General features: G+C 47.3%; 1 protein-coding gene across 2 annotated transcripts in view; it reads right to left on the bottom strand.

Moving 5' to 3' along the window:
- Window positions 1-4274: 4274 nt before the first annotated feature.
- Window positions 4275-24309, bottom strand: part of LOC144172732 (cytochrome P450 3A15-like) — a 57929-nt gene continuing 37894 nt past the window's right edge. For both annotated transcript variants that reach the window (XM_077701345.1, XM_077701346.1), the window contains 6 exons: window positions 23553-23697; window positions 18757-18917; window positions 17000-17091; window positions 15046-15189; window positions 10882-11044; window positions 4275-4542 (listed from right to left, as the gene is read on the bottom strand). In XM_077701345.1, coding sequence (XP_077557471.1) covers window positions 4456-4542; window positions 10882-11044; window positions 15046-15189; window positions 17000-17091; window positions 18757-18917; window positions 23553-23697 — 792 coding nt within the window. In that variant the 3' untranslated portion in view covers window positions 4275-4455. The remainder of the gene's footprint in view (window positions 4543-10881; window positions 11045-15045; window positions 15190-16999; window positions 17092-18756; window positions 18918-23552; window positions 23698-24309) is intronic.

The following is a 24309-nucleotide window of genomic DNA, read 5'->3' on the forward strand; positions in this document are numbered from 1 at the left end:
GGGGAGGGAGAGTGACACACAGTGGCGCACGGCAGCTGCCGGAGAGAGGAGGTGGAGTATGTGACGTCACGGGGCGGGGAAGGGAGAGGGACGCGCGCGGCCCACGCCGTCGCGCCGCGAGGAGCGGTGAGGGGCGTGTCGTCACGTGGTGAGTGACGTCACTGCGCCGTTGCTACCGACGCTCCTCTCCGCTCCACGCCGTTGCTAGGGGATAGGAGGACTGCGGACGGACGGCGCCGCCGGCGGTGGAAGGTTTGGGGTCGCTTATAAAGTGCATTGCACTTAAAAATATCGTAAGCTCTAATAAAAATTGTAGGATCAGTTAAGTGGTGTTACCATTTCACGGCATCCCACAAATGCAAGAATGCGCCAAGCTACCAGTGACAGCGATTGAAACTGCTGTTGTGCTGTTGTAAACTTAATTCCGGAGATCTAGGCTTCCTGATTTGTTTGTATTTATGATTTTATTGTAGGCTCAAAGCCATAGTCCGGAAAGATCGAGCTTGCTACGAGCCACGGCGTACAAGTTCAATGCCATTATTGCGGCCGTTCTGAGGTTCCCGATGGGTCGCCGCTTTTTTGGCGTAGTAATAAAAACTGACTGCCGCTTCCATGCTATACATTGAACGTTGAGGAACCAAACTACAGCATACCACTCTTGTCTGCGCCTTTAGTGCGCACATACGGCGCGAGAAAGGGACGAAGCGCGCCCACAGTGTGCATTCTCCCTGGCCGCTCAGCGGAGGATCCACACTAGCAGCGCGATGGTGTCGACACCTACATGTCGATCTCGCCGAGAATACCCTCGGGGTTCCGTTGCAGCCGCGTGCACTTCGAATACCTCCAATCAGACTAAGTTCACTGGCCGCAGTTTGAATCCGGCGGATGCAGGTGAAGCGATTGCGTCCGCCGAGCCGCCACGGCAGAAAAACGGAAGGCGACTCAGCGGCGCCGTCTCCAGGCGCGACTCGCTGCGTGTCTGCCGCGCGCACCGTTTGTGCCAGGCATGATTCGGTACAGCCGTCGCGATGGGAAAAGGTGAGCAGACTCGGCGGCGCCGTTGCCGGAAAATTGCAGCACGTCTGCTGCGGGCGGTTTGAAGTACCGTATTTACTCGATTCTAAGCACCACCTTTTTTTCCACCATTCTGATGCCCAAAGTGAGGGGAGTGCTTAGATTTGAAAAGGCTAAATTATCCCCCCCCCCGCCCCCCCACCGTCACTTTTTTCGCGGCCGTGTATCGACGAGACGGGCGCAGTGATGAAAGTTTCATTTGGCCAACTTTCAAAAGGAAAATACGTACAGACAATGAACCACCGCTTGCGATACTCAGTCACCCTACTTACTATTCGAGTCCGTTGTGCCGCTTGGGCCAGCTCTCAGTATCCCCTAGGGGGTCGTCTTCAGTTCCGTCAAGTGTTTCTTAACTGAAAACTTCATAAATGACCTGGCCACAACGTCAACTCGGCCCCGTTACCACGCGTCTGAAATCCACCTTGCTTAGAAAAGGGGGTACCTAGATTCGCATGCAAGCTTGTTTTCCAATTTTTTTTCCGAAAGTTGGGGAGGTTGCTCAGAATGGGGCGGTGCTTAGAATCGTGAAAATACGGTAAGTCGTCAATTGGGCCCGCTGTCGTCACGTCGCCAAGTTCAGCGGATTTGTGTCGGGTGCTCTGGCACAAGCGCACAAACACGCATACAAAAATGAATGGTTAAGGTCAGACGCGTGTGGATATTGCCAGGGCTTAACGGAAATAAGATTACTGACGCGTTGCGCCCCTATCCTGTCCCTTTCTCGTGGTGGGACCTCCCTCTGGCTTCGCGCGCGCTAGAAGGTTTTTGTCTTTGTGTTTATCTATTACTTTGCGGGCTGGCGGCGGTGACGAGGGGTACGGTTGCGCAATTTCCCAGCATGCGGACAGTGGCGGAAGCATCTCTTTGCAGCTGGTTTTAAAGACGATAGCCTCCCTTTGGCTACTCAAACGCGACAATGTTGCTCACTCCAAACTATACCCACCATCACCGTGCACACTTACACTGATGCCACCCCCTACCCTCACAAACCTGTACACTGTGTAGCTGTTGTTGGCCAACACACATTACCAAACGTTACGGCGGTTACCATCCTAACTAGCAACACAACCACGGCGGAGGAGACAGCCATTGCCCTCGTGCTCACCCAGCGCCCCACCCCCCAATTCGTTCTCTCTGACTGTCAGCAGGCCATCCGTAATTTTATTCGCGGTAACATCGCTCCCATGGCATTGCGAATTCTCTCCAAAAATACTCCATCCGACATCGTGACCCTGCTGTGGACACCAGCTCACACAGACGTAGGCGCTAATGAAGTGGCGTACGTACGTGCTCGCGAACTAATTTACCGGGTCACTATTTTCACTACGCCTACAATGCCCAGCCATTTATAATTTTTCCAAGCACTCATCCAATGAGAGAGATATTGGTTTGTGGGAGAAGTTAGCTCTAATCAAAGGGGAAGCTGGCTAAACTTTAGAGCTAGCACGTAAACGAAGGGCGGATAGCTCCTCGAGCTGTTCTTGGAGTATTTTCCTCGGCACCCTTCATTTCCAAGAATGGTAAAACATCAAAGTGAAGAAGCGAAAGAAAGTCAAGCATGCAGCAAGCCTTCATAAAGGCTCTATCAGACTTGTACTGGTGATAAGTCAAAACATACGCCCCCTTTGAAAACACAGAGAAACTTAACTCTTCAGTTATTTTATAGTTAAGAATTCACTGCCCACGTTAAGACTCATGCCAATCACTGGCTTCCACCACACAACTGGCCCAACTCGCGGAGCTCGTGTTACCTTGCGAAGGTTACCTTCGCAGAGTTGGGAGAGGCATCGCACGCGTGCTGTAAGTGCCGGATCCGTAAAACTTGTTTTGCCGCACTGATTACCGCCAACTTGTAGTCTATGATAAAGACTGTCGGAACAGGGACAAGACAATTTGCTTTAAACAACAATACATAAATGACAAGGCACGTTCCTTGGAGGACCACATTGAGCTTCACTAGGTACACTTGGCTGAATGACCAAGGCAAAACTGAAAGTGGGCCGTATGTCTTGCAAACAAGGCTCCTCGTCACCTCGAAAAAGCAGCATGTATTGGTGGTGTCCACTATGGATATATAACAAACCAGGAACGACTCAAAAGAGACCCCGTTCCTCTCGTTGCTCTTATGCCCCGTAGTAGGAGCCCTGCTGTGCTTGCTGCTTCTGTCCGGCCGGTAGAACCGAGTAGGCTGAATGATCTCGCAGTCTAACCCGATTTTAAGAATAAATTAGCGCCGCTTGCACTAGTGGTGCAAGGTTGAAGAAACAGCAGAGCTGGCGGCCCCTCTCCCTTCGTCGAAGACCCGGTTGTCGCACATCGCATGGATTTCTGAACTTGCGCTGAAAGTTCATCACTAGCAGACCCGCATCGTTTCGTCCGCAGGCGTTCACATCTCTCCCAGGGTGAATCACGTTAGCAGGCACTAGAACCTGCGGCAACCGGTTTCACGAACTCGGCGTCTGTGCCCCCACTTCAGGCGTAAACGCGCGGGAACTGGCAAGGAGATGAGCACGTGCGAAATCCCGCCACGAGCTCTGGACAGAGTGTTCTCTAAGGTCCAGCTGGCCGACGCCTGGCGCTTCTCACGAGGCGCACGGTCACGTGCACTCGGCTGGGCTGAGTTTTCTGCTAACGCTTCACGGCGGCACTAAAAGCTTAAGCGGCTGTGTGGTTAAAACTCCTGTGATAAAATCGACCGCGACTGTTCCTAGCCAAGGCGATAAACTTCCGCTAAGCTTTTTTTTTTTTTTTTGCAGTCATACAGAGCACGCATACTTTTTACAATAAGTATGAAGAGTACTCCGGACAGTTCCATGGCTTCCCTTTGCTCCGAACTTTTGCATTAGAAGCCTTAATTTTAACCTTAATTTGCGTTGCGAAAAAAATAAATTAAATCCCTTCAAAAATATTTAACCCAGCACAAATTTTAATCTCGGCTTCCTGTAAAACTAGGCAATGCAACCTTTTTGTGCGCAAAATGAGATTTCAGCGAGATCGTATCACTTTAATTGATTTTGCACTGTGGCCTGCGAGACCAGGGTTCGAGCAATGCTAGAATGCTTTGAACGAATGCCGGTTGTGGGGCAAAGTCTGCTAAAATCTCATTACCCAGAATTTTTTTCAACTCTTATCGGACCAAAAAGTTCTTGTGTAGGTGACCCGCGAGGTTTTCCTCGCGTTCTTCGCCTAGGAAGGGCGTATTAAAAACAGACAGTCGTTTTTATTGTATGTGTTCGCAATCAGGTACTGCAACCTTTCCTTTTCAGCTTGATATTATGAAAGCGTTGTCATCGATATCCAGGATGGCGTCGAGTCATGAGGTCAAAACGAAGGGCGCCTTCTTCGCTGTGGCTTAACACAGGCCGTAGGAAATCTCTGGGGTCACGGTGGTGGCCGGCTCCGCACGCCGACAGTGATACTCTTGATCTTCAGTACGGAAACACTCGCTCTTTCAAACTCCAGTGGAACCTGCAACATAAAGCAAGAAAACGATGGAAAAGGAGTTGGGTCACACGTCACCTGTACTCTGGAGTTTTTGAGCTCGGAAGTCTTCAGAGCTATGGCTCCATGCTTTGAGAGCTCAAGGTGCCGGATTGTGCAGCAGACACAGAAAACAAGAAAACGATGGAACATAAAGCAAGAAAACGATGGAAAAGGAGTTTGGTCACACGTCACCTGTACTCTGGAGTTTTTAAGCTCGGAAGTCTTTAGAGCTATGGCTCCATGCTTTGAGAGCTCAAGGTGCCAGATTGTGCAGAAGACACTCAACGTTTTGTGATAAACAAGAACTTGTGCTGTAACGGCATCCAAAATGATGCGCAGTCAATAAAGGTTAGTCAACGCTAATGGTACGACAGATAGGTAAGTCTTTGCTTCACAAGTTACCCAGCATTTTATCTGTATGTGTGTAACCACTTTAAAGTGATATTAAGCGTCGGATATTTTTTACATTGCTTCTAAAAAGCCAAAAAAAAATTCCCCCGCATTTCCCCGAGGGGGAGAATGTGAAAGTGCGAATGCACGGTTGTCGGCCCGCTTGCGGCGCTTGCGCTCGGCCCCCGCAGCCCACCGCCTCGCCGCCTTCTCTTCCATCTCTTCCATCGGGTTTGTAGTATCACGTGTACACCACGCAGTTATCAAGCCGCTATAACGCCGCTGAGTCGCCAACGCACGCCGCTGACGACGTAGTTTGAATGCGTTAAAGATATAAAGGGCGTTACTAACTCTGATATCAGCGTCGCGTCCGTGGCTTAGTCGGTAAAGCGTCGCGCTGCGGCCGCAAAATCCTCGGATCGAAACCTGGCGCCGGATGCTGTTTTTTTTTATATATATATAGAGGAGGACTGCGGACGCCGCCGCCGCCGCCGGCGGTGGATGGTTTGGGGTCGCTTATAAAGTGCATTCGCACTTAAAGGGACACTGAAGTGATATGTAAACATTGCGGGATTACTTGCGCAAATTGTAGTCCGGAGTCCCCAGGCCATGTTACGACCACTCTGGGCGCGTTTACGCGATTTTATTTAGTAGAAAAATTAATTCGAAAATGCTGTCCTCCTCCCTTTACGCTCGCCCATTTTCTGCGGCGTTTTCGTGTGACGTCGAGAGGAGCCGAGCTCGCAATTGGCTGCGATACTGCACGGCTCCCCGGCCTTCGACAGAGTCAGTCGGCCCAGCGTTTCGTCCGCCGGCCGCCGACGGGTCGTCGCAATTCGTTCGCTCAGTTGAAACGAAGCCAGGACACGTTTGTGAATGGTAGAATGTGCCTTTCTTTACTTGGTTAGTTTGTACACTGTATCTAGCTCCAAGTCAAGGTCGCTTCACACAAGCACTGCACAAGCGCACATGCGACGCTTCGCTAACTGGTACGCCCGTAGGAAAATATAAGGCCTCTTGAAGGCGGGAGAAGAGTCAGCGAATTCAATATAGGTACTAAGGAAATAAAATCAACTGATATTTTTACCGTACAGCGTAAAAATAGGGTGCGGGAAGCACTTTTTTGCGCTGGGCGAACAAGCACAGCGGTCAGCAGCACGACTACGCATCTGCGAACGCTTTTCCGTCTACGAAATGCAATTGCTAGACCTGAGCTATTGTGGAAACTCGGGGTACGCTTACTGCACGAGCGCAATACAACAAATAGTCACCTAAGCTGCTTGAAATGCCAAAACTAAATAAAAGTGTAAACTTGTAGTACAATATATACCTTATATTACCAAGGTCAGCAGAGCCCGTTCCGTGGCCGAGTGCTCTGAGGTGCTAGGTATGTTGCCGCAAGTGTTTTGCAAGTCACGAGTTCGAATCCCGCGGGTACGTGCTTTTTTTTTTTTTTGTAAGTTAACTTTTTCGTTTTCTGCCGATGTTTTCTACATTGAGTTCACCTTTTTTTGGGCCGCAACTTTCATGGCTCCACGAACTAGTTCACAGAACGCGCGCAGGCTGGCACTGGCGCGCTAGCGAGTTCTCGTTGGCGTGCTGTTGCCATAAGCACCGACTGCTTGCGGGCAGTGGGCACCGGCCAGAATGAACAGACCCTTGGCCTGGTGCGAAAACGCTTTTTACGGTACAGGCATGAGTGAGGCAAGCTCCAAATATGGGGGAAAAGCGCATGGCATTTGAGCGTCTGCGGGGACGCGGAGGGCGTTCATGCACTGCGTAGGCCTCTGGTAGTGAATGCTACGATTCCAAGCCGTCCTGGGAGGCTTATATGATGCATTTTACAGCCGACAACATGGCAGAAGCGTGGTACGATGATTACTGAGATATTGAGAATGCCCATCCAACAACGCCATCGATTGTGTTTTACAGAACCGAAACCGAAACTTGTTTGATTGCTAACCTTGGGTATCGTCCAATCATGGTGCCGCCTCCTCCCAACGTCACAGCCGTAGTTGGTGCGGCCGCCGCAAACCGCGCATGGTAGTTTTTCTTCTTTCGCGCTTTGTAAAATAATTACCGATTTGTCAACCGGATAAACGATGAAAAGTGTGCTAATTTGAGCCAGTCTACGCAGTGCAAGCAAAAACGGGAGCTTGACAAATTCACTTCAGTGTCCCTTTAAAACAGAGCTTTAGAAAGGAACGCGGAGATTCGGCGTGGTGCGGGAATTCCATCATCCCGGAATTGTATGCCGACAGTGTCTTACTCAACGCCGTCTATCACATCACCATTTTCCTCTAGTACCATAAACAGGGGACATGGCCCCATCGTATGTACACAGTTGGCATTGAGAACCCTCCACATATTAGCTCTCTTTTTTCGACAGCAGAGTCTGCTGAGACGCCACCACCTATGCACTAGGTGAAAAGGCACAAATGCAGAGAACCACTGAAGGGGGGGGGGGGGGGGGTACAGAGAGTGTCCCATCCAGGAACATGTTTTTAATGATAGCCTTTCTTGGGCTACTTAAACCCAGAAAGTTTGGTCTGTCTGTCTGTCTGTCTGTCTGTCTGTCTGTCTGTCTGTCTGTCTGTCTGTCTGTCTGTCTGTCTGTCTGTCTGTCGGTCTGTCGGTCTGGTCCTCGATTCTGCCACATGGTCAAAAATGAAAAACACCTGGAACGACCAGTTTAAATAGGCAAAACCTCTCCAAGCTACTCAATCTGTTATCATACTTCATAGTTGTCAACATTTTAGAGCAAAAAGAACACAATAGCCATATTTGAGGCAAGACATCACTACATAACTCGTACTAGGCAGTGTTATTTTAATTGGAAAGAAATGTGCGCTTAATATTTTCGATAAAAATAAAAAAACGTACGCGTTGAAATCAGTGTTTTGATCCAAAAATACAAAAAAAAAGGAAATCTCGCGAATCTGACTAGACCTTAGGGGCTGCATTCCAAGTCCAACAGTAACGAAAGATTCCAGTAGACGGTGAATTGAGCAGTGGAGTGCGAAAAAATGAAATTGAGTTGCGCAAACCTTCACCGCGTTTATCGTGGAAGGAGCGATAGGGGAGGGGGTGAGCGAAGGAGGTGTGCTGAGAAGAGAAGAGAAGCGTTTACGTGGCAGCGGCGGCAGAAGACTATCGTCTTTCGACGACATTTGCACAGAAGTGGGCAAATACGTTGCCACCTATTTTTTGCGGCTTTACGTCAGTAAGGCACACCTGGACAATGAGGCGTGACGTAGTGGAGGGCTCCGGGTTAATTCTGTCACTTGGAGATCTTTAGAGGGGCCATGAAGACAAAATGCATGTTCGGTGCATTCTAATGACTGGCTGGTTCAAATAACACTCAGCCAATTTTATTTTAGACTTTTCTCAAATAAGCTATATGTATACGAGAAAACAGGGATCAGACATGCGACTCACCATCTACTTTCGCGCACTGAATTTATGGCTCATTATGGGCCGCTTGTTGCGATTTGCTGCGGCCGACAAAGTCCAACGCAAATTAAACGAGTAATATAACAGGGAGTCTCGCATACGTGGTGACCAGCCAGGGTACCTTCATTTTCCGTGACGGCATGTTACGATTGTTTGATCCACGTTTTGCTCAGTAAAATGCATTTCTTTCTTTAGAAATATATTCTGCCCCACAAAAGGCAAATTATCTGTATAAATATACGTCTACTTACTCCAAATGTTAGGCCTTAATTGTTGCCTTTTTGCACCATGTCTTTTATAAAACATGGTGAAAAGCACATTTATACAGCATTTTGTTTTCAGTGACGACAGGCACGAATCCTGAGGTTTTGCAAACTAAGGTTCACAGATATTCTTTGAAGCGACATTTGCAGGAAACAACCGAATTTTTCCAAGGTTAGGAGGAAAAAAGCGCAAGGACAACTGGGAATTTGTTCTCGAAATGAGCCAAATTCTGAAACGAAAACTAAATTTTATTATTGTTTTATTTATTTATTTTTTTTATTTTTTATTGTTTATTTATTTGTTTGTTTATTTGTTTATTTGTTTATTTGTTTGTTTGTTTGTTTGTTTGTTTGTTTGTTTGTTTTTTGTTTTTTTGTTTGTTTGTTTGTTTGTTCAAAATACCCCTAGAGGCCCTCTGGCAGGAGGGGTTACATAGGGAGGGAGTAACATATACAATTTAGCAAATGAATAACTAGTCGCACAAATGCACAAGCTGAAAAAACTACAAACATTAAAAATGAAATACTCAATATTCTTGCCGTATAATAAATATTAAACAGAAATACACAAAATAGAGTATGACTCAACTAAACACAAAAAGGTAAGTAATTTCGGTTACGCAAGACAAACGAGCACTTTTTTACTTATAACGATCCAGCTCATAACAAAATCACGTGTAAAATAGATAGGGCAATCATAGCATCAATTAAGAACAGAAACCACAAAAATATGCATGTTGCACTGAAGTCAAACATCAGTTATTTGTCACCGTTTGTAGTATAAAAAGGGAAAGAAAAAAGGAACGATGGGTATGAAGGGCTGACGCACTTACATTCGTATTCAGGCGCTTCTGAAATGTATTTATATCGGTGATGCTGCGATCTTTAATAGCAAGTTATTCCGCTCGGTTATTGAACGTAGTATGAACGCCATCGCATAATTTACTGTGCGACACGTGAAGCATTCGATTTTTAAAAAGGTGGCAGGGGGTGGCCTAGAGAAGTCCTCGTGATCGTGACGGGATGCATGATGGTAGAGCTTGTGAAGTAGCGATAAACGTGTGGTGTTGCGACGACATGATAACTCTTGCAGTTCGGCACAACTCCATAATGAAGTTACGCTCGTGTGACGTGTGGTACGTGAGTGTGACGTCAGATAAAACTGTACTGACAAAAAAAACTCACAACTTACCCCTAGAAAACAGATTGCAACAAAATAGGCCCGACAACTACCGGCGAACGTGTACGCTGAACGTATTTCGAATTGAAGATGAACCAGATCATGTTCCAGATACTGTTGTGGCACGGATTAAAATAAGCCAAATCCATTTTCCCGATGGGAGTACGCTTTTGGTTTGACGTCATATAACCAACATGGCAGCCCCTTTGTGAGTTCCCGCCTGACAGCTAGGACTGTCAGGCGGGATGAAATAAATATTTAGGATATTAGTCATGCATTATTTGAAATACTTTATAATTAATTACCTGGCAAATTTTTAATTACTTGAGGCGGTAATCTTTTTCTAGCTCGCTTATAAACGTTTCATTTAAGCCCCGTAGCAAAGTTACGCTGTTTTCTCAAATTCTGTTTGGGTGGATATGACTATTTCGAGAAAAAAACTCCTGAAATGTGTACCACACAAGCATGAACAAACACGCCTAACAACGAAGAAACTCAAACTTAAAGCTTTAAAGGAGTCTTGGAAACAATACACAATCCACCTGAATCCACTTTAATCTATCTTGATCCACATCCCCCCGTGTAATCGACCTTCATCCCACCTGAATTTTCATTAACATCAATCACTAATCAACCATTATTCCATGTTAATCCACTTTAACTCACCTTACTAAACATCACCATCAATCACTACTCAATGAGTTATTAGCTGTGGAAATCGTTATCATCCCTTATACACCGCTGGCATGCTTTGGTTCAGTTGTCGCGTTCCTTAGGTGACGAGATATTTTCCCCAAGGTTTTGTAACGTTCATTTCGACGCCACGGTCGCTCAAGGCCACCTTGCAATCAGATATGTATGCATGTCCCATTTTAAAGTGACCTCAAAGGGGTAAACCTTATACGGTTTTCGCCTTAATGGAACAAGGATGTACTTCACGGCTTCTTCAGTACAGTAATCTGGCGCTCTCCTCTTGGTTGCCTTGCCCATAAGGGAGAACATCATAATCACTGCTCAGTTCATCGCGGGGTGACTGACCTCTGTTTTATCCGTGCGCACAAACTGCACGCTGCGCACTGAATGAGCGAGGCCCATCTTCATGACCTGCAAGCCGAAGAGCATTCCAACGCAGTTTCTGGGTCCCGCGCCGAAAGGCAGGTACGAGTAGGGTTTGATGGAAGCGACGTTCTCGTCGCTGAACCTGGAAGAAAAAAAGAAGAAACAAGCAATAATGTGCCATTCTGTCTAATCAGTTACTTTTGCGCACGTATTAGATCCTGTGTGCCTCAGCGGTGCTTATCAGGGAATGTGACATAAGATCCAGCTAAAGGTCTCTCCAGCTCGTACACGAAGTTCATGCGTGCACCTGCAAATCACTCCGTCACAGGCACCTCAACCCGGCTCAATTAATAAATGAGCATGTTGTAATTCTTGCTCTTGCGTGGTGGTAGGGGACGAATACGGTGCCGTACGCTTGTTCCGCACGACGGAGACAAGCAGCGTAGTAGCGCCGCAACCACGAGGATTGCGAGAGAACGTGGAGCACGTTTTCTTTATGGAGACAGTATAAGGAAGCGTAAAGATTAAAATTTGACTTTGTTCTTATTTTGCCATCATAAAACAAATCTTCTAATGTTAAATTAAAAACTCTAACTTTCAGCGCTGATACAGGCGAAAACTCGTGAAAGACTAACCACTTTCTCACTGATTACGAGCGGAAGATCCGTTCTGCTAGATGTACTACACCCAATCCCCTGACAACGGACGTGCGAAATATAGCCCATCGTAGTGGAAGTGCCGCACCGCCGTTACCCACACGGTAGCTGCAGAGTAGGAAAGAGCAGCGTCGTCAGATTTCGCCCTCGGGCACCGCTGAAAATCATCGAAGAAGCAAAAGGAAAATCGTATTTCCGGAAATTAAAAGAGAAAGATCTATAAAAAACTATCGAGGCGCCTCAGCTTTCTCGCATGGCTTGATAATGTGTGAGCATCCTTTCTCTTTGAGTCATGTCACTGAGTTATCTCGCGGACTTTGACGTCGTTAAGTTTAGCAATGCTGACTGTATGATGCCGCGAAACATGCACGACCTCTAATAGACCACATTCCGACCTTTTCATCCTTAACATTTTTTTTAAAGCGAAGCCCCTTGGGGGCTGGGGCTGTCGGCGTCTCCTGTCGTCATCGTCGTAATCGTCGTTCGTCTAATGTAGTCACGGTATTAAAGCACCAGGAAACTCATTTACGCCTCGCGCTGGAACGTAACGCGTGCTAAAAAAGAACGGGACTTTCGCTTCGCGCTGGAGCGCTTACAGCAAAGCTGTATACCTCTACCCCACAACGGTTTCATCTCCGTTGGCAAAAACGCCAAGGCGCCAAGAATACACTTATACACTGCATGCTTCGCCCCTCCCCAGGTTTCACGTTAGCCGGGGATTTTCTTTTTTACTTGATTTTTTTTTCTTCTTTCTCGGGTTTATGACTAAGCTTAAAGTTAGATAGCGTCATCTTAATGACGCCCGAAGCAGCGTCAATTGCAGGGCGCCGATACCGGTTTACGACGTTAGACCTGAAAGCGAGACATTAGGATTAACTGCGGGTCATCACAATCTAGCGTCACATCCTTCCGCTGCTGAGCTAGCAGTTCGCCTGGGCACATTCTGACATTTTCAAATTTAAAGGGGCCCTGCAACACTTTTTTCAGCTTTTTCTTGAAATCTTAAATGCTTGCAGAACTTAGTCACCCAACACACCCAGTACTTAGATTAGGGTGTCGCAGACCACCTCAGCCAAAAATTACTGCTCTATGGACATCAGATAACTTGTAAACTCGCTCAAAAGATTTTTCTGTCTTTCCCGGTCTTGACGTTCTTCGACGGCTCGAATTACGTCACTAAGGCCATGTAGTGGCTGTTGGCCGGTTTTCCTTCAGTTGCAGCAGTGAACGTTTTTCAATAGCAACATTTAAAAAAAAATTCACAAAAACAAAGCAGAAATGGAAGGCGTATATGTGTTGCGACGAGCAAATCACGCAGTGCCGCTCCGTGCTGGCAATAACTATAGCTTTCGCAGTGGTTCCAGACGGGAAGGAAACGGTGAAAGCGCTTATCGAAAGTGTTGCACGGTCCCTTGTAGGTAACGGCGGTGCGGCACTTCCACTACGATGGGCTATATTTCGCACGTCCGTTGTCAGGGGATTGGGTGTAGTACATCTAGCAGAACGGATCTTCCGCTCGTAATCAGTGAGAAAGTGGTTAGTCTTTCACGAGTTTTTGCCCGTATCAGCGCTGAAAGTTAGAGTTTTTAATTAAACATTAGCAGATTTGTTTTATCATGGTAAAATAAGAACAAAGTCAAATTTTAATCTTTACGTTTCTTTATACTGTCTCCATAAAGAAAACGTGCTCCACGTTCTCTCGCAATCCTCGTGGTTGCGGCGCTACTACGCTGCTTGTCTCCGTCGTGCGGAACAAGCGTACGGCACCGTATTCGTCCCCTACCGCCACGCAAGAGCAAGAATTACAACATGCTCATTTATTAATTGAGCCGGGTTGAGGTGCCTGTGACGGAGGGATTTGCAGATGCACGCATGAACTTCGTGTACGAGCTGGAGAGACCTTTAGCTGGATCTTATGTCACATTAAACCACTGGGCACCCGATAAAGATTTATAGTACACCATCATTCCTTTTCGTTCAGCCGTATCTCGCGTACCAGCCAATCCATCCAACAGGGGCGTCAGGCTGGTGCAACCTCGTGTTCGCAGCCCGTAGGGATGTCAGGCACACGCATACCGGCGTCGGCAACCAATGGGGATATCAGGCGGACACATGCCACTTTCTGAGCCAAGGCATATCCGCCAATGCATATGCATATACTCGCGTTCGCAGCCAATGGAAATTTTGCGCCCATGCACGTTCCTGGCGTCACCTTGTGGCTACGCAGATCCGGCGACGTCGCTTTCATCCCCGCCTGAACCATGTAATGCTTCAGCAGGATTGAGCGTGAAAAGAGCTCCCCGCGTGTCATTCGCTACCCCGCCCCGTACACCGCCTGCAAAGCAGTATTATGTTCGTGTCGCACACCTGACCGCACATGTCCTGTGCGCGAAAATAAACCTGTAGGCGTTAAATTATAAGCGGACGCCTAAACTGCAGTGTTGGAGTGTAGAAGGGGGACAACTACCATCATGGCATCATTTTGCAAACACTATGAAATGGTGTGACCACACTGAAATTTGAGAGTGTAACCATGCATCTTAATCACCTCCAACCCCTTTAAACATTGTATACTGGGGCGCATTACGTTTTGCTTTACCTGAGTATGACAGCTGGTATTTAAAAAATAGTTTATTTATGCTACCGAGTGAGATGAGGTCCACGGCAGCAAAGGTTGGAATCTCCATGGCGGGGAAGAGTTGCCCCACTTGCTATTGTAGATTTTGGTGATTGCGTGGCTGCAGAATACGACGGCAGTCGTGTAGAGAAGCCGCTTTGGTGTACCTTAGTGCCAGAAACGTGTTGCCCATCTAGAGCTACACTTTTGGCCATGTGTTCACATTGGCTGCCAAGAAACTAAAGGCATCGATTGGACTCTTTGGCTGCATTCAGGCTGTTGAAGAGCTGGCTTGGCTGTAGGTCCCAGCTGAAGAGTGACACAGCTAGCATAAAAATTCAGCCCATTCCTTTCCGGACAACAGGCACCTAATACAATTCATATTCCATTCCTCTAAGCATTGTCGCCATTCCATTGCCATTCCGTTCCCGGGCCACAAAAAAGTGCAATGAAGCGGAGCCTTTCCAATTCCGGAGTGGTAACCCCTCAACACTGGTCCAGAGCCGCAGGGTGCTGAGCCGCGCGAATTTTGATTGATGCGGTCTTGGAGCCGCTCGCTCGAATTTCGCGTGCTATCTTTAAAGCTCGGATAAAATCCTACAATGTGTAAATTTTCGCTAGACCTGCCGCATTCTGTTCCTTTGTAAGTGTGTAATTTAAAATGTTCTGTAAGTTTCACTTCTTAAAAAGATCAATATCGTAAAGTAATTCCTTAAATGACCAAAGTAAACAAATTCGTCTCAGATGGTCCGCGCCACATTGAATGAATATTATTTCTTACTAGACAATGTCACATTTCTAATTTTATACTTTGCTCGGAGTTTCTTAAAACAGCTTGCATTTGCATCACTTTTTGCATAAAGCGCTCACCTTTCTGGGTCAAATGCATCCGGATTCGGGAAGAAGTCAGCATCACGGTGCATGGCGTAGACTGGAACAATGATGGCGGTGCCCTTGGGTAACCTTATCGTTGTATCCCCCAGCTGGTAATCGACGATAGCGGTTCTCTCTACCCTGTGCGAAAAAAGGAAGTGTAGAAACTTACAGGCACACATGGTATATCGTCTGCGGACTTCGCTGAGCTTGTTTTATCTTCAAATGCCGCTGTTGCTCTTTAGTTTTGCAGCAAGGGTTTCAAAAAGCCGCATTACATTTGCTATAACGACTTAGTTCGTTACCTGGCTATTTTAATCCACTTATAATTTGGTCATGCCGCATAGTGTAACAAAGCCTATGATTTGTGTGTAAGGTCGAAGCCATATAAGTACAAGGGGATAATTATAGAAACATAAATCTTTCTCATTTGTGATACCCTTCGCAAAAATAAATTGAATAGAATAAGAGATCAGCAGTGCCGACCTAAATCCAACAGCCAGTTTCACTGAAAAAATTGTTCTAAACCTCTTCCTTCCGAAAATTGTAATTTTGTGTGATTTCCGGCATACGTCAATTCATTTCGATAAGGTAGCATTTATGCGAATCACTGCACGAGATTTTTTTAACTATTTTGCTAAAACTATTATCCTTCTTGGGTAATCAGCATTATGTATCTTGGCCTTTAGATTTGAGATCACCTTGCTTCCACTAAACGCGTTGACTGCGTAAATTAAAAAATATGGTTTGCGTGCATAAATACGCACGCGAACCATATTTTTTAATGCGTACGAATCTTTTTGCAGCAACCTGGGGTTGTTGGAAAAATTGGGGACGTTCGGACCATATTCTCATCTTCACTTTTCGTGTTTCAGTAGTTTCTGCTGGTGCCAAAACCGCTAGCACCAGCTGTGTGTCACCCACAATAGCGAGTCTGAAGACGAAGTATAGCCCCTCTCCCCTATCACCGCTTAGCTTTCCATGGCGGGAGGGCAGAACAATGGCAGCTAGACCCAGCATCCTTTGTACTGGAGCAACCAGCTGATGATCACAACACGGCACTCAGGGTTTTCACCGACGGTTCGGTTGACCAAGTAACTGTACGGGTATGTGTTGCCTTCGCGTGTTGGGAATTATATCGAGCGTACACGACACACTTTACGACAACATGACATTAGAGTTGGCCGGGCTAACAGCCATTCAACGGCCGTCACAATGGACGGCCGTCGGACACGTGAGACTGGATCAAACAGTCCGTGATCGTCACACAAGCGATAACCGTTTTATGCCGGCTGAAACGACCAGGCAAAACTTCTGGGGTTGTCATGGAAGTCTGGGGATAAGTCAGCACGCTGGGGGCCCACGGACGTCTTGGGACCATTTCCTCAAACTCAGCCCAAGCGCGCATCTCTGGCAACTACAAGGCATCAAGCCGCAAGAGAACCATCAACTGGGCGATGTTAGATCAGGCGGGTCCCAACCTTCTCCTTTGAGCTTCGACATCTCCCATAGCTTCCTCGAGTCATAGCGCCGTTATCAGAATCTCAGGACGTGTCAATTGATAATTCTTTTTTGGACGTCGAGTGCTACACTGGTCCTACTCAAAACTAAAAGTGAAACTGCGCTACGCGCGTTTCTAGATTTCGAAGCGGCCGAATAGTTGCGGTAGAGTAACTCGCAATTAAGTTTCAAAAAAAATTTCGTCTCTAAGATCTTCAACAGGTATTTTGCTTTGTGCTTAAGCAACAAATTTAGGCATACCTTTATTTTTTTTCAAAATTAGTTGTTTTTTAGCTTTGACCAACTAGAACACGAATAACGCCGTAAGATAAATACAATTAAGCATTGCGAATTAATATATGGTATTTAACTTACATCAATTCAGTGTTTAGAAGACGATTGGGAGACATCCAACTATAGATGATACTTAAACGTGAAGCATTTTGCATACCTGACTCCTGGAGGGTACAGCCGCATGATCTCCGACACAACGCAGTGCAGGTACGGAAGCTTGGAGATGACGTCCCCACTTGGATTTTCCCCCTGCGGTAGAGTTGACTTGCTATGTAAAGGCTACTGTGCATACTGTGCATATTTAGCCCTACCATGCAGTCTTACCATGGAAGACTATATGGTGCACAAATGTGCGCCTTCATAGTGAGCACCACGTGTTTGCAGGCAATCAAAGCCGGTATACCGGCGAAAGCCAATTAGTACGAAAGGACAACACAAGCTTTCACCCCATTGTGAACAAAGCTTCCGTAGTAAAGACGGAACTATTATTGTTTATTCTTGTTTTTAAAGTTATGGGAGTTCTTTGGACGGTCTCTGTCGTTTTTATTTTTTTTTATCCTACGCATGAATCCTATGCAAAACGTGGAGCGGACGGGAACGAGCTCGCGCGCTAGAAAAACGCATAGAACGACCGGAGAATGTGATCTACGTTGACGCAGCCGCATATTGTACCCGCGACGCCATGACGGTAGGGACAGTCGATCGTTAGGGACCATTACTCACGGCCGCATCGCTCGCTACGGTGCGACGTATACGGAAGGTGAGGAGGTGTTCATTTCCATGACCATATCCAACACCAGCACAAAAATAATTGTTAGCGACTCGAAATCGGCCGTCAGAAATTTTTGAAAAGGCAGCGTATCCCCTCGAACCAGGAGCATACTCGAGAAAGCGAAAAAAAATGAATAAAATTCAAATAACGGGGACGCCAGCACACTCGGGTCTGGCAGGAAACGAGAGGGCCCATGACGCCGCCCGAGGTTTACTCGAACAGGCAGACCCCACCTCACCCGACCTCGTCAGATCGCAGAGACCTGAGGAGGTGGGTTGAGATGGTGTCATACAGAGAAATCATAGATCCTTACAGATTAGCAAGACGAAAGTATCCCGCCGCGCACCGCAGCCTCACTAAAAGAGACTCTGTGTTGTGGAGGCAGTTACAGACGAACCCGTTTCGAAACCCGGTTGCGCTCAGTTGGTGCTACCTCGAAATATGCTCGAGAGATTGTATGGCATGCGTGGGTCGGGCGGACCGCTACCACATGCTATGGTTGTGCCCCGCAAGACAGAATCAAAATAGTGCAGCAAATGCTAGGAGAAACTCGTTTACCGTAACGAACATGAAATTACAACATACAAACCACGTTTTCAGAAAAGGTCAGTGGAAGTAACGCAAGGAACCGGTCAGATTCCGTAATTTATACTACTCCCTTCCTTGAATAAAATGAGCGGATGCAGCTGGAGACGGGAGCCACGCCACCTTACCACTCACTTTTTAAGTTGCGTTCAAGTGATTACCCATCAATGGTTTGCCAATGTTGATCAACTGTATTTAGGTATTAAAAAACTTACACAATCAATGCAACAAGAAATTTCCGCACCCTGTAGCATGCACGACTCAGAGAGTAGCACGAAACAGCAACCGCGCAGATTGGATACAGAAAGCACTTAAGTAATTGCAAACATATTGTTTTAAAATGTGGAGACTATGACAGTTGTTATCAAAGCGAAAGGCCTGCGCGTGAGTACAGCTTTGTTGCTACCCTTATACAGTTATCGGCGACACTTTTCAGCATGCCGCTGATTTTGTGCAGCTGCTGAATTGTTTCTTAACAGCAGCGAACTTGCCGAACCATTTGAAAGCATCAGTAATTGCGTGACTGGTGTTCTTGTCTCCAACCAGTCGAGGCTTACGTGGACGTCGAAGCACTCGTCGATCTCCTTGCGCAGCCTGTCTTGCACGTTCGGATTCAGCGCCAGCTCGTAGGCAGCACAGCCCATCAAGGTGGAGAGCGAGTCGTAGCCGGCAAGGAAGATCTGCACGCACTGCGCCAGGGCCTCGTCCTCGCTCAGCGCTGAACAGCGAACGGAAAGCGCGCATTACGTATGCCCGTCTGTGAAAGGAAAGGGGACTTGGCTTTTCAGACCTGTGATATCGAAATCATTGTTGTGTGAATGGCGCAGATGTAATGAAGAAGGTAAGACACTGGAGGTTCACGCGATAGCGAAAATACGGAATAACTGCAGCTGGTGCCCCAAGCATGTATGCTGTCACTACAGCACAGAGACGACAGATCGATTGCACGACTGAGCTTTTCAGAATGGTCGGTTTTACCGAAACTTGTTAGCAAAAGACCAAAAAGGCCAGTGACATGCTAAAACCAATCATGACCCCTAGAAAGAAAACAAATCGATCGACTTTCTCGTAACTTGGCCATTATAGTCATAGCTCCAAGATGCTCTAAGTCTCAGGCACGGGCGAACGTTATCCGCGCGTTAAATCTTTAGAATGGGTGTGAATTTCTTACCCTTCTCTGTTTTTTGTGCATAGAAGTGGTACGAAAATTCGGCTTCAACATCTGTCGTTTTTCCTCCAATTACATTTTGCTTTCCTTCGCCGAATGACTCCACCAGGAAGTTGTCCTGATTGTTGTCCCACGTACTATATACACGCAGCACAAATATTAGCAGCACATCACATCCATACTTGCACAACAAATGTGGCAAATTACAGTGTTACGTCGGCGCGCAGAATGAAAAAATGAGAGAAGCTCACACTAACGCGTAAGAATTCGAGGCATCGAAGCTGTACGCAACCTTCGTGACCATCACGACGGTTTAAGTCCACGATTGCAGCCGATTTGCTTCTTCTTTTCTGCCACAAACTACCTTTACTTCATCATTGTTGCTACAACAGTGAGCTCCCTTCATTTTTTTGCAAGTCATAATCATTAGACATCGCCTTGGGGCGTACGCCATGACGTTTCTTTCTCGTTCCGAGCAAGTGTTGCCGGGGTTACGCCGAACGCTGGAGGTTTTTTTTTTTTCCCGAATCTTTGCCAGTTTCCCTAAGTGGGCATGTTTGGCTTGACAAACGTGCGCCGGGGACACTGGTCGGTTGCCGAGAGGCACGCACAGACGAGTGCTCGGCATTTTCTTGTTTTTTTTTAACTGCGGACACGCAAAGTAACGATTTGCTAAACAGCTACGCTGTTAATATTTACACGCTAGTTACATATTTGTGCATATCTTATTTACACCATGGCATGCACAGCCACCTGCGAGAAGTCAGACGCTCATCCTATATGGCACAACAACCATGATAGGCTATTGGCCGCGAGGCCCACCACTGGAGACGCCGGCGCTGCGATCGTTTTGACGTCACTTGTAGGATCACCGTTCCTATCTTGCTGCGTAGTTGACTTGCAGCGCGTGACACTTCGCTTAGGAAGCGCGTTCTAAAAGTATTTTCGTGTTAATTTGCTTCATTTGAAGTTAATTCTCAGTGTGTCAAGCGCAGTTCGACCTAATGGTGACTGTATAACCGTATCAACTGTGGTAGATTATCCGCAAACACCATGAGCGTGGTGGTGTATTACGCATGCGACCGAAGCGTAAGCAGCGGCTTGTTACCCCGATTCACAATGTGGACTACGACGATCGCCGAGTGAAGTTTCTAGATTTGCCTTGTTTGCAAGAAATGTATAAAGCAAGAAATCGTGAAGCGTTAACTGCTCGCAGAAGCACACGCACCCACCGTGCCTGCCCGCACAGCCGACGGTGCGGCTCAAACCGACGCACGTCGCGGCAGCAACAATTCTTGTCGCCGCTTTTTAAAATCACACAAGTCGTGGAAAAGAAGTTCCAGATTGGTGAAAGTGGATGCTAGTGTGATGAAAACTTCTGATAGGTAGTGTCATCAGCTGTGGTTTTCAAAGCGATGCTAAAATATCTGCCGCGATTTACGCCGACCGGCCGTGGAGGTCGGTCCCGGCGCGCCGGCCCGTTCACGCACGGTGCGGCGAGCGGCCGAAGGATGGCTATGCTTGCGCGCAAGAATCGGCCGACGCCGTGCAGGTATTTTGATCGTCGATCGCTTCAACGGAAATCACCGCGCTTACAGAGTTCCCAGTGCGGTGAAACGTTCTGTTAGGGACTGTCACTCGCAACTCTAATGGCGATGAAATATCTGCTGCGACGCCAAGCCTAAAGTTCCCAACATCCGATTACGTGCATCCGAAGCCGGCTGCGAGCTGTTGGCGAAGGCCCTCCCGGCGCGCACGCGCGTGTTGCGCTTGGGTTCCTCTAACTTCTTGGGGGCCCCCAACGCTCGGTTCTCCTGTTCTAAATATTCCCATTACCCGAAATCATTAACGACATGTTTCGCCTCGTACGCAGCCTCGCCTTCTGTGAGCAGTCATGAGTTTCGAAATTGATGCTTGAGAAATGCCGACTTACTGTAAACATACAAAACACGGTGCAATTATAAATTACCACGCCGAAAACCTAATGAAAACTAAATATAGCCTTGCCCGAACCCGCTCGAAGGCGTTAAAAACTCGCGTTCATACCGTTTTGCGGACAAGTCGCGAAAAATAAACATCAGCCGTGCAGAGTACAGGCTACGGCAGTGATCGTTAATCAAATCCGGGCATGATTATAAAAACATCGTAGGGGAAATAGGCACTGATTACGCCAAACTGCAGACCATAACAATACTTATAAGCATGTGCGGCGAAGCAATCTGATCACCGTTCTCGCGTCATTCATTTACCAGGCAATACGAGCAGTTCGCGCGGTGAGATCATAAGTGAGCGACGCGTTTCCGTCGCTGTTACAAGGTGTTGGCTTGCACACACATGTCCCGTCACAAGTATTTCATAATGAATTTACAGCGTACTTTTCTCGGCATCAGTTGCATCGTCCTTGGCGTTAGCTGGCTGCGTATGTAAGAGCTGTGGGTCGCGAAGGTAGCAACTACCTAAACGCGGCGGTGTCGCCGGGAACAAGCGAGTCGTTGATTGCTTGCCCGAATTATTTGGTTTACAGACAACGTTTTTGGCAATTTGCATCAAATTGACAAGGAGCGGGTGAGACGGTGGCCACAACAAAAAAACACGCTACCGCATACGCACGAGAAATGTGTTGTAGCAGACGACAACACGATTCGGCGTCCTACAAGTGACGTCACTCGTAGGTGGCGCCACGGTATGTCCTCGAGGCCAATATGGCAGTACGTTCCAATGCCTTGAGCTGGGCTACTCCCCCGCCCCCAAACTATCTATTTTCCGTTGCGTGATAGTGAAACAACAGTCCTTTAGATTCGAAAGATTTTGTGTTTTATGGTGCCCCCAGCGTTTGTCCGCAAGCAAATGATGCCGTATTCCCTGAGAAATTAATCAATTTAGGTTAAAATTTTGATTCTCCCGCCAAATCGTGTGTTTTCGTGACGTCAGCAATGGGGTCATACGTGCGCGCATTCAAACGAACTTCCGGTGTGTCATTCGGCGGCCTTGCTTGCCGTCAGCCCTCCCAGGTAGCACTACTACAGTCATCCACAAACCGCTGTCCGCCGTTGCTTTGTTTTTGACCATATTTCCACCTGGCTTGTTTTTGTTACGGTAGAAAGTAATCGTTTCGTGAAACATGGGGTACCCTCGACAAACAAGGCCACGTAAGACAACGTCGCTTACGTGAATCCGCCAGTGTCGAGTAAGACAACTTCAAAGCGGCGGAGTGCTGTGCAGCTAAAACAAGCATAGTGTGCCCAGTACCAACAGCAGTGCGCATCGGTACTTCTATGTTTACGTGTACTTTCGCAACTCTAATTGTTTACCGCACCATCCTTACTGCTGTAAGATGAATATGCACTGCATTTAATCGCAAATAGCTCGTTCGGAAAGCTTATAAGCAGTGCCTAATTAGCGTTTGCTTTTGCCGGCCTCAGCCAATCGCACAGCTGCAGGATCATATAACATAATAGGTTCTGTTGCGGGAAATGAGCTAGTGGGTTGCATGGCCATTCTTTTTTTTTCCCCTAATTCTGTAGCTTATTTGAGTGAAGTGTGCGTTAAAAGCAGCGTCAGTATGATTCTAACGAGGCAATCTTTCGAATGAACCAAACTTGTGTTTTGTCTGCTTGGCCCCTTTAAAGTGTGCGCGTAGCGATGCGTAGTCGGGAAGCTGTCCGCTCCTATGGTTTAGCCATGTGGTTCTCCGTTATAAAACCACTCGTCGTTTGGATGTGCATTGCTAATCCCACACAAAGTTGCCTCCATTCGGTAAGAAAGAGCTTAAAACAAAATAACGATTGTCCTTTCCTTAATTAGGCGCTTCTAGCGTCACTAAATAAGCTACGCTTAAGAGTACCGCCACTTCGCGCACCTGGAGGCGTCTGGGGGCCATTTTGTTTCTGCCTTGCAGTGTTGCCATCTCTCCGAACGAAACCGCCGCCGTTTGTGACGGGCAGAGTGCGACCGGCCGCTCAAGCGCCCGCGCAGCCGAGAGAGAGAGAGAGGAGAGGCGCCCAAAAACAAAATGGCTGCGCCCATATGTAAACAAACATCACGTGGTGCCGACCGACCAATGGAAATCCCGGCGGCACATAAGAACGAGAGAAAAGAGTGCCGATACTCTAAAAGCCTTTATTTAGTGACGCTAGGCGCTTCCACTGTGAAGGAAATGTCATTAATTGCACCGTTAACGCTTACCTTTGGAGGTACGCGTGCTAGCATTTTGCAGCTGGGAGTCGAGATCGAACATCGACGCTTCCTTCCCGCTCAACGTGTCGGCACCTTCAGCTTTCAGGTTGCCCTCGTGGGCGTCCATCATGAGCTGCAGAAAGTCCTCATGCCGCTGCAAAGTGCGGAGCAGAAAAATATTTGCGCTAACCAAAAGACGCCGTAAAGGGCCTAAACAAAGGTCAGTGAGAAACGTTTACAAGTTGCGCGGTCGAGTGGTGCAATACTTGTACGGTGGCTGAGGCAATCGTAGTAGAAGTTGCCGCCCTATATTTTCTTCGAGCGATCAAGGATGTTTCTTTGTGCAGCTGCTCCCTGCTTCCACGTTTCGTAGTCGTAATAGGACAACGTTACCCTCGTTTATTCCTTACGAGACTTGCATATACTTGCAGGTGCTACGCACCACAATGAGTTGAATTTTTCAATGTTCGAGCCACAATGAACGACTCCCACTGGTGGGGGGGCCCGACTGAACTACTGCGAAGCGAAATAATAAGCAACTGCGGACTGATGTAATGTGTACGTACCAAACTTGACACCTGATGAGTAGAGGAGCACAACGATTTGAAGTGACCATTTGTTCAATGTCTTTTAAAGTGTCTTGCGCACAGCAGGCTTAGTCACGGGATTGTACGTCCAAGCATATACCTCTGTACTCTATCTTGTGTGAGGTAACACCAAGTACGCAGTTCTTTCGTCATTAGTTATCTTTAAATTTGACAGTCAT

Source organism: Haemaphysalis longicornis, unplaced genomic scaffold (assembly GCF_048455015.1).
Source record: "Haemaphysalis longicornis isolate Haplotype H1 unplaced genomic scaffold, Haemaphysalis longicornis Haplotype H1 scaffold_256, whole genome shotgun sequence".
NCBI lineage: Eukaryota > Metazoa > Arthropoda > Arachnida > Ixodida > Ixodidae > Haemaphysalis > Haemaphysalis longicornis.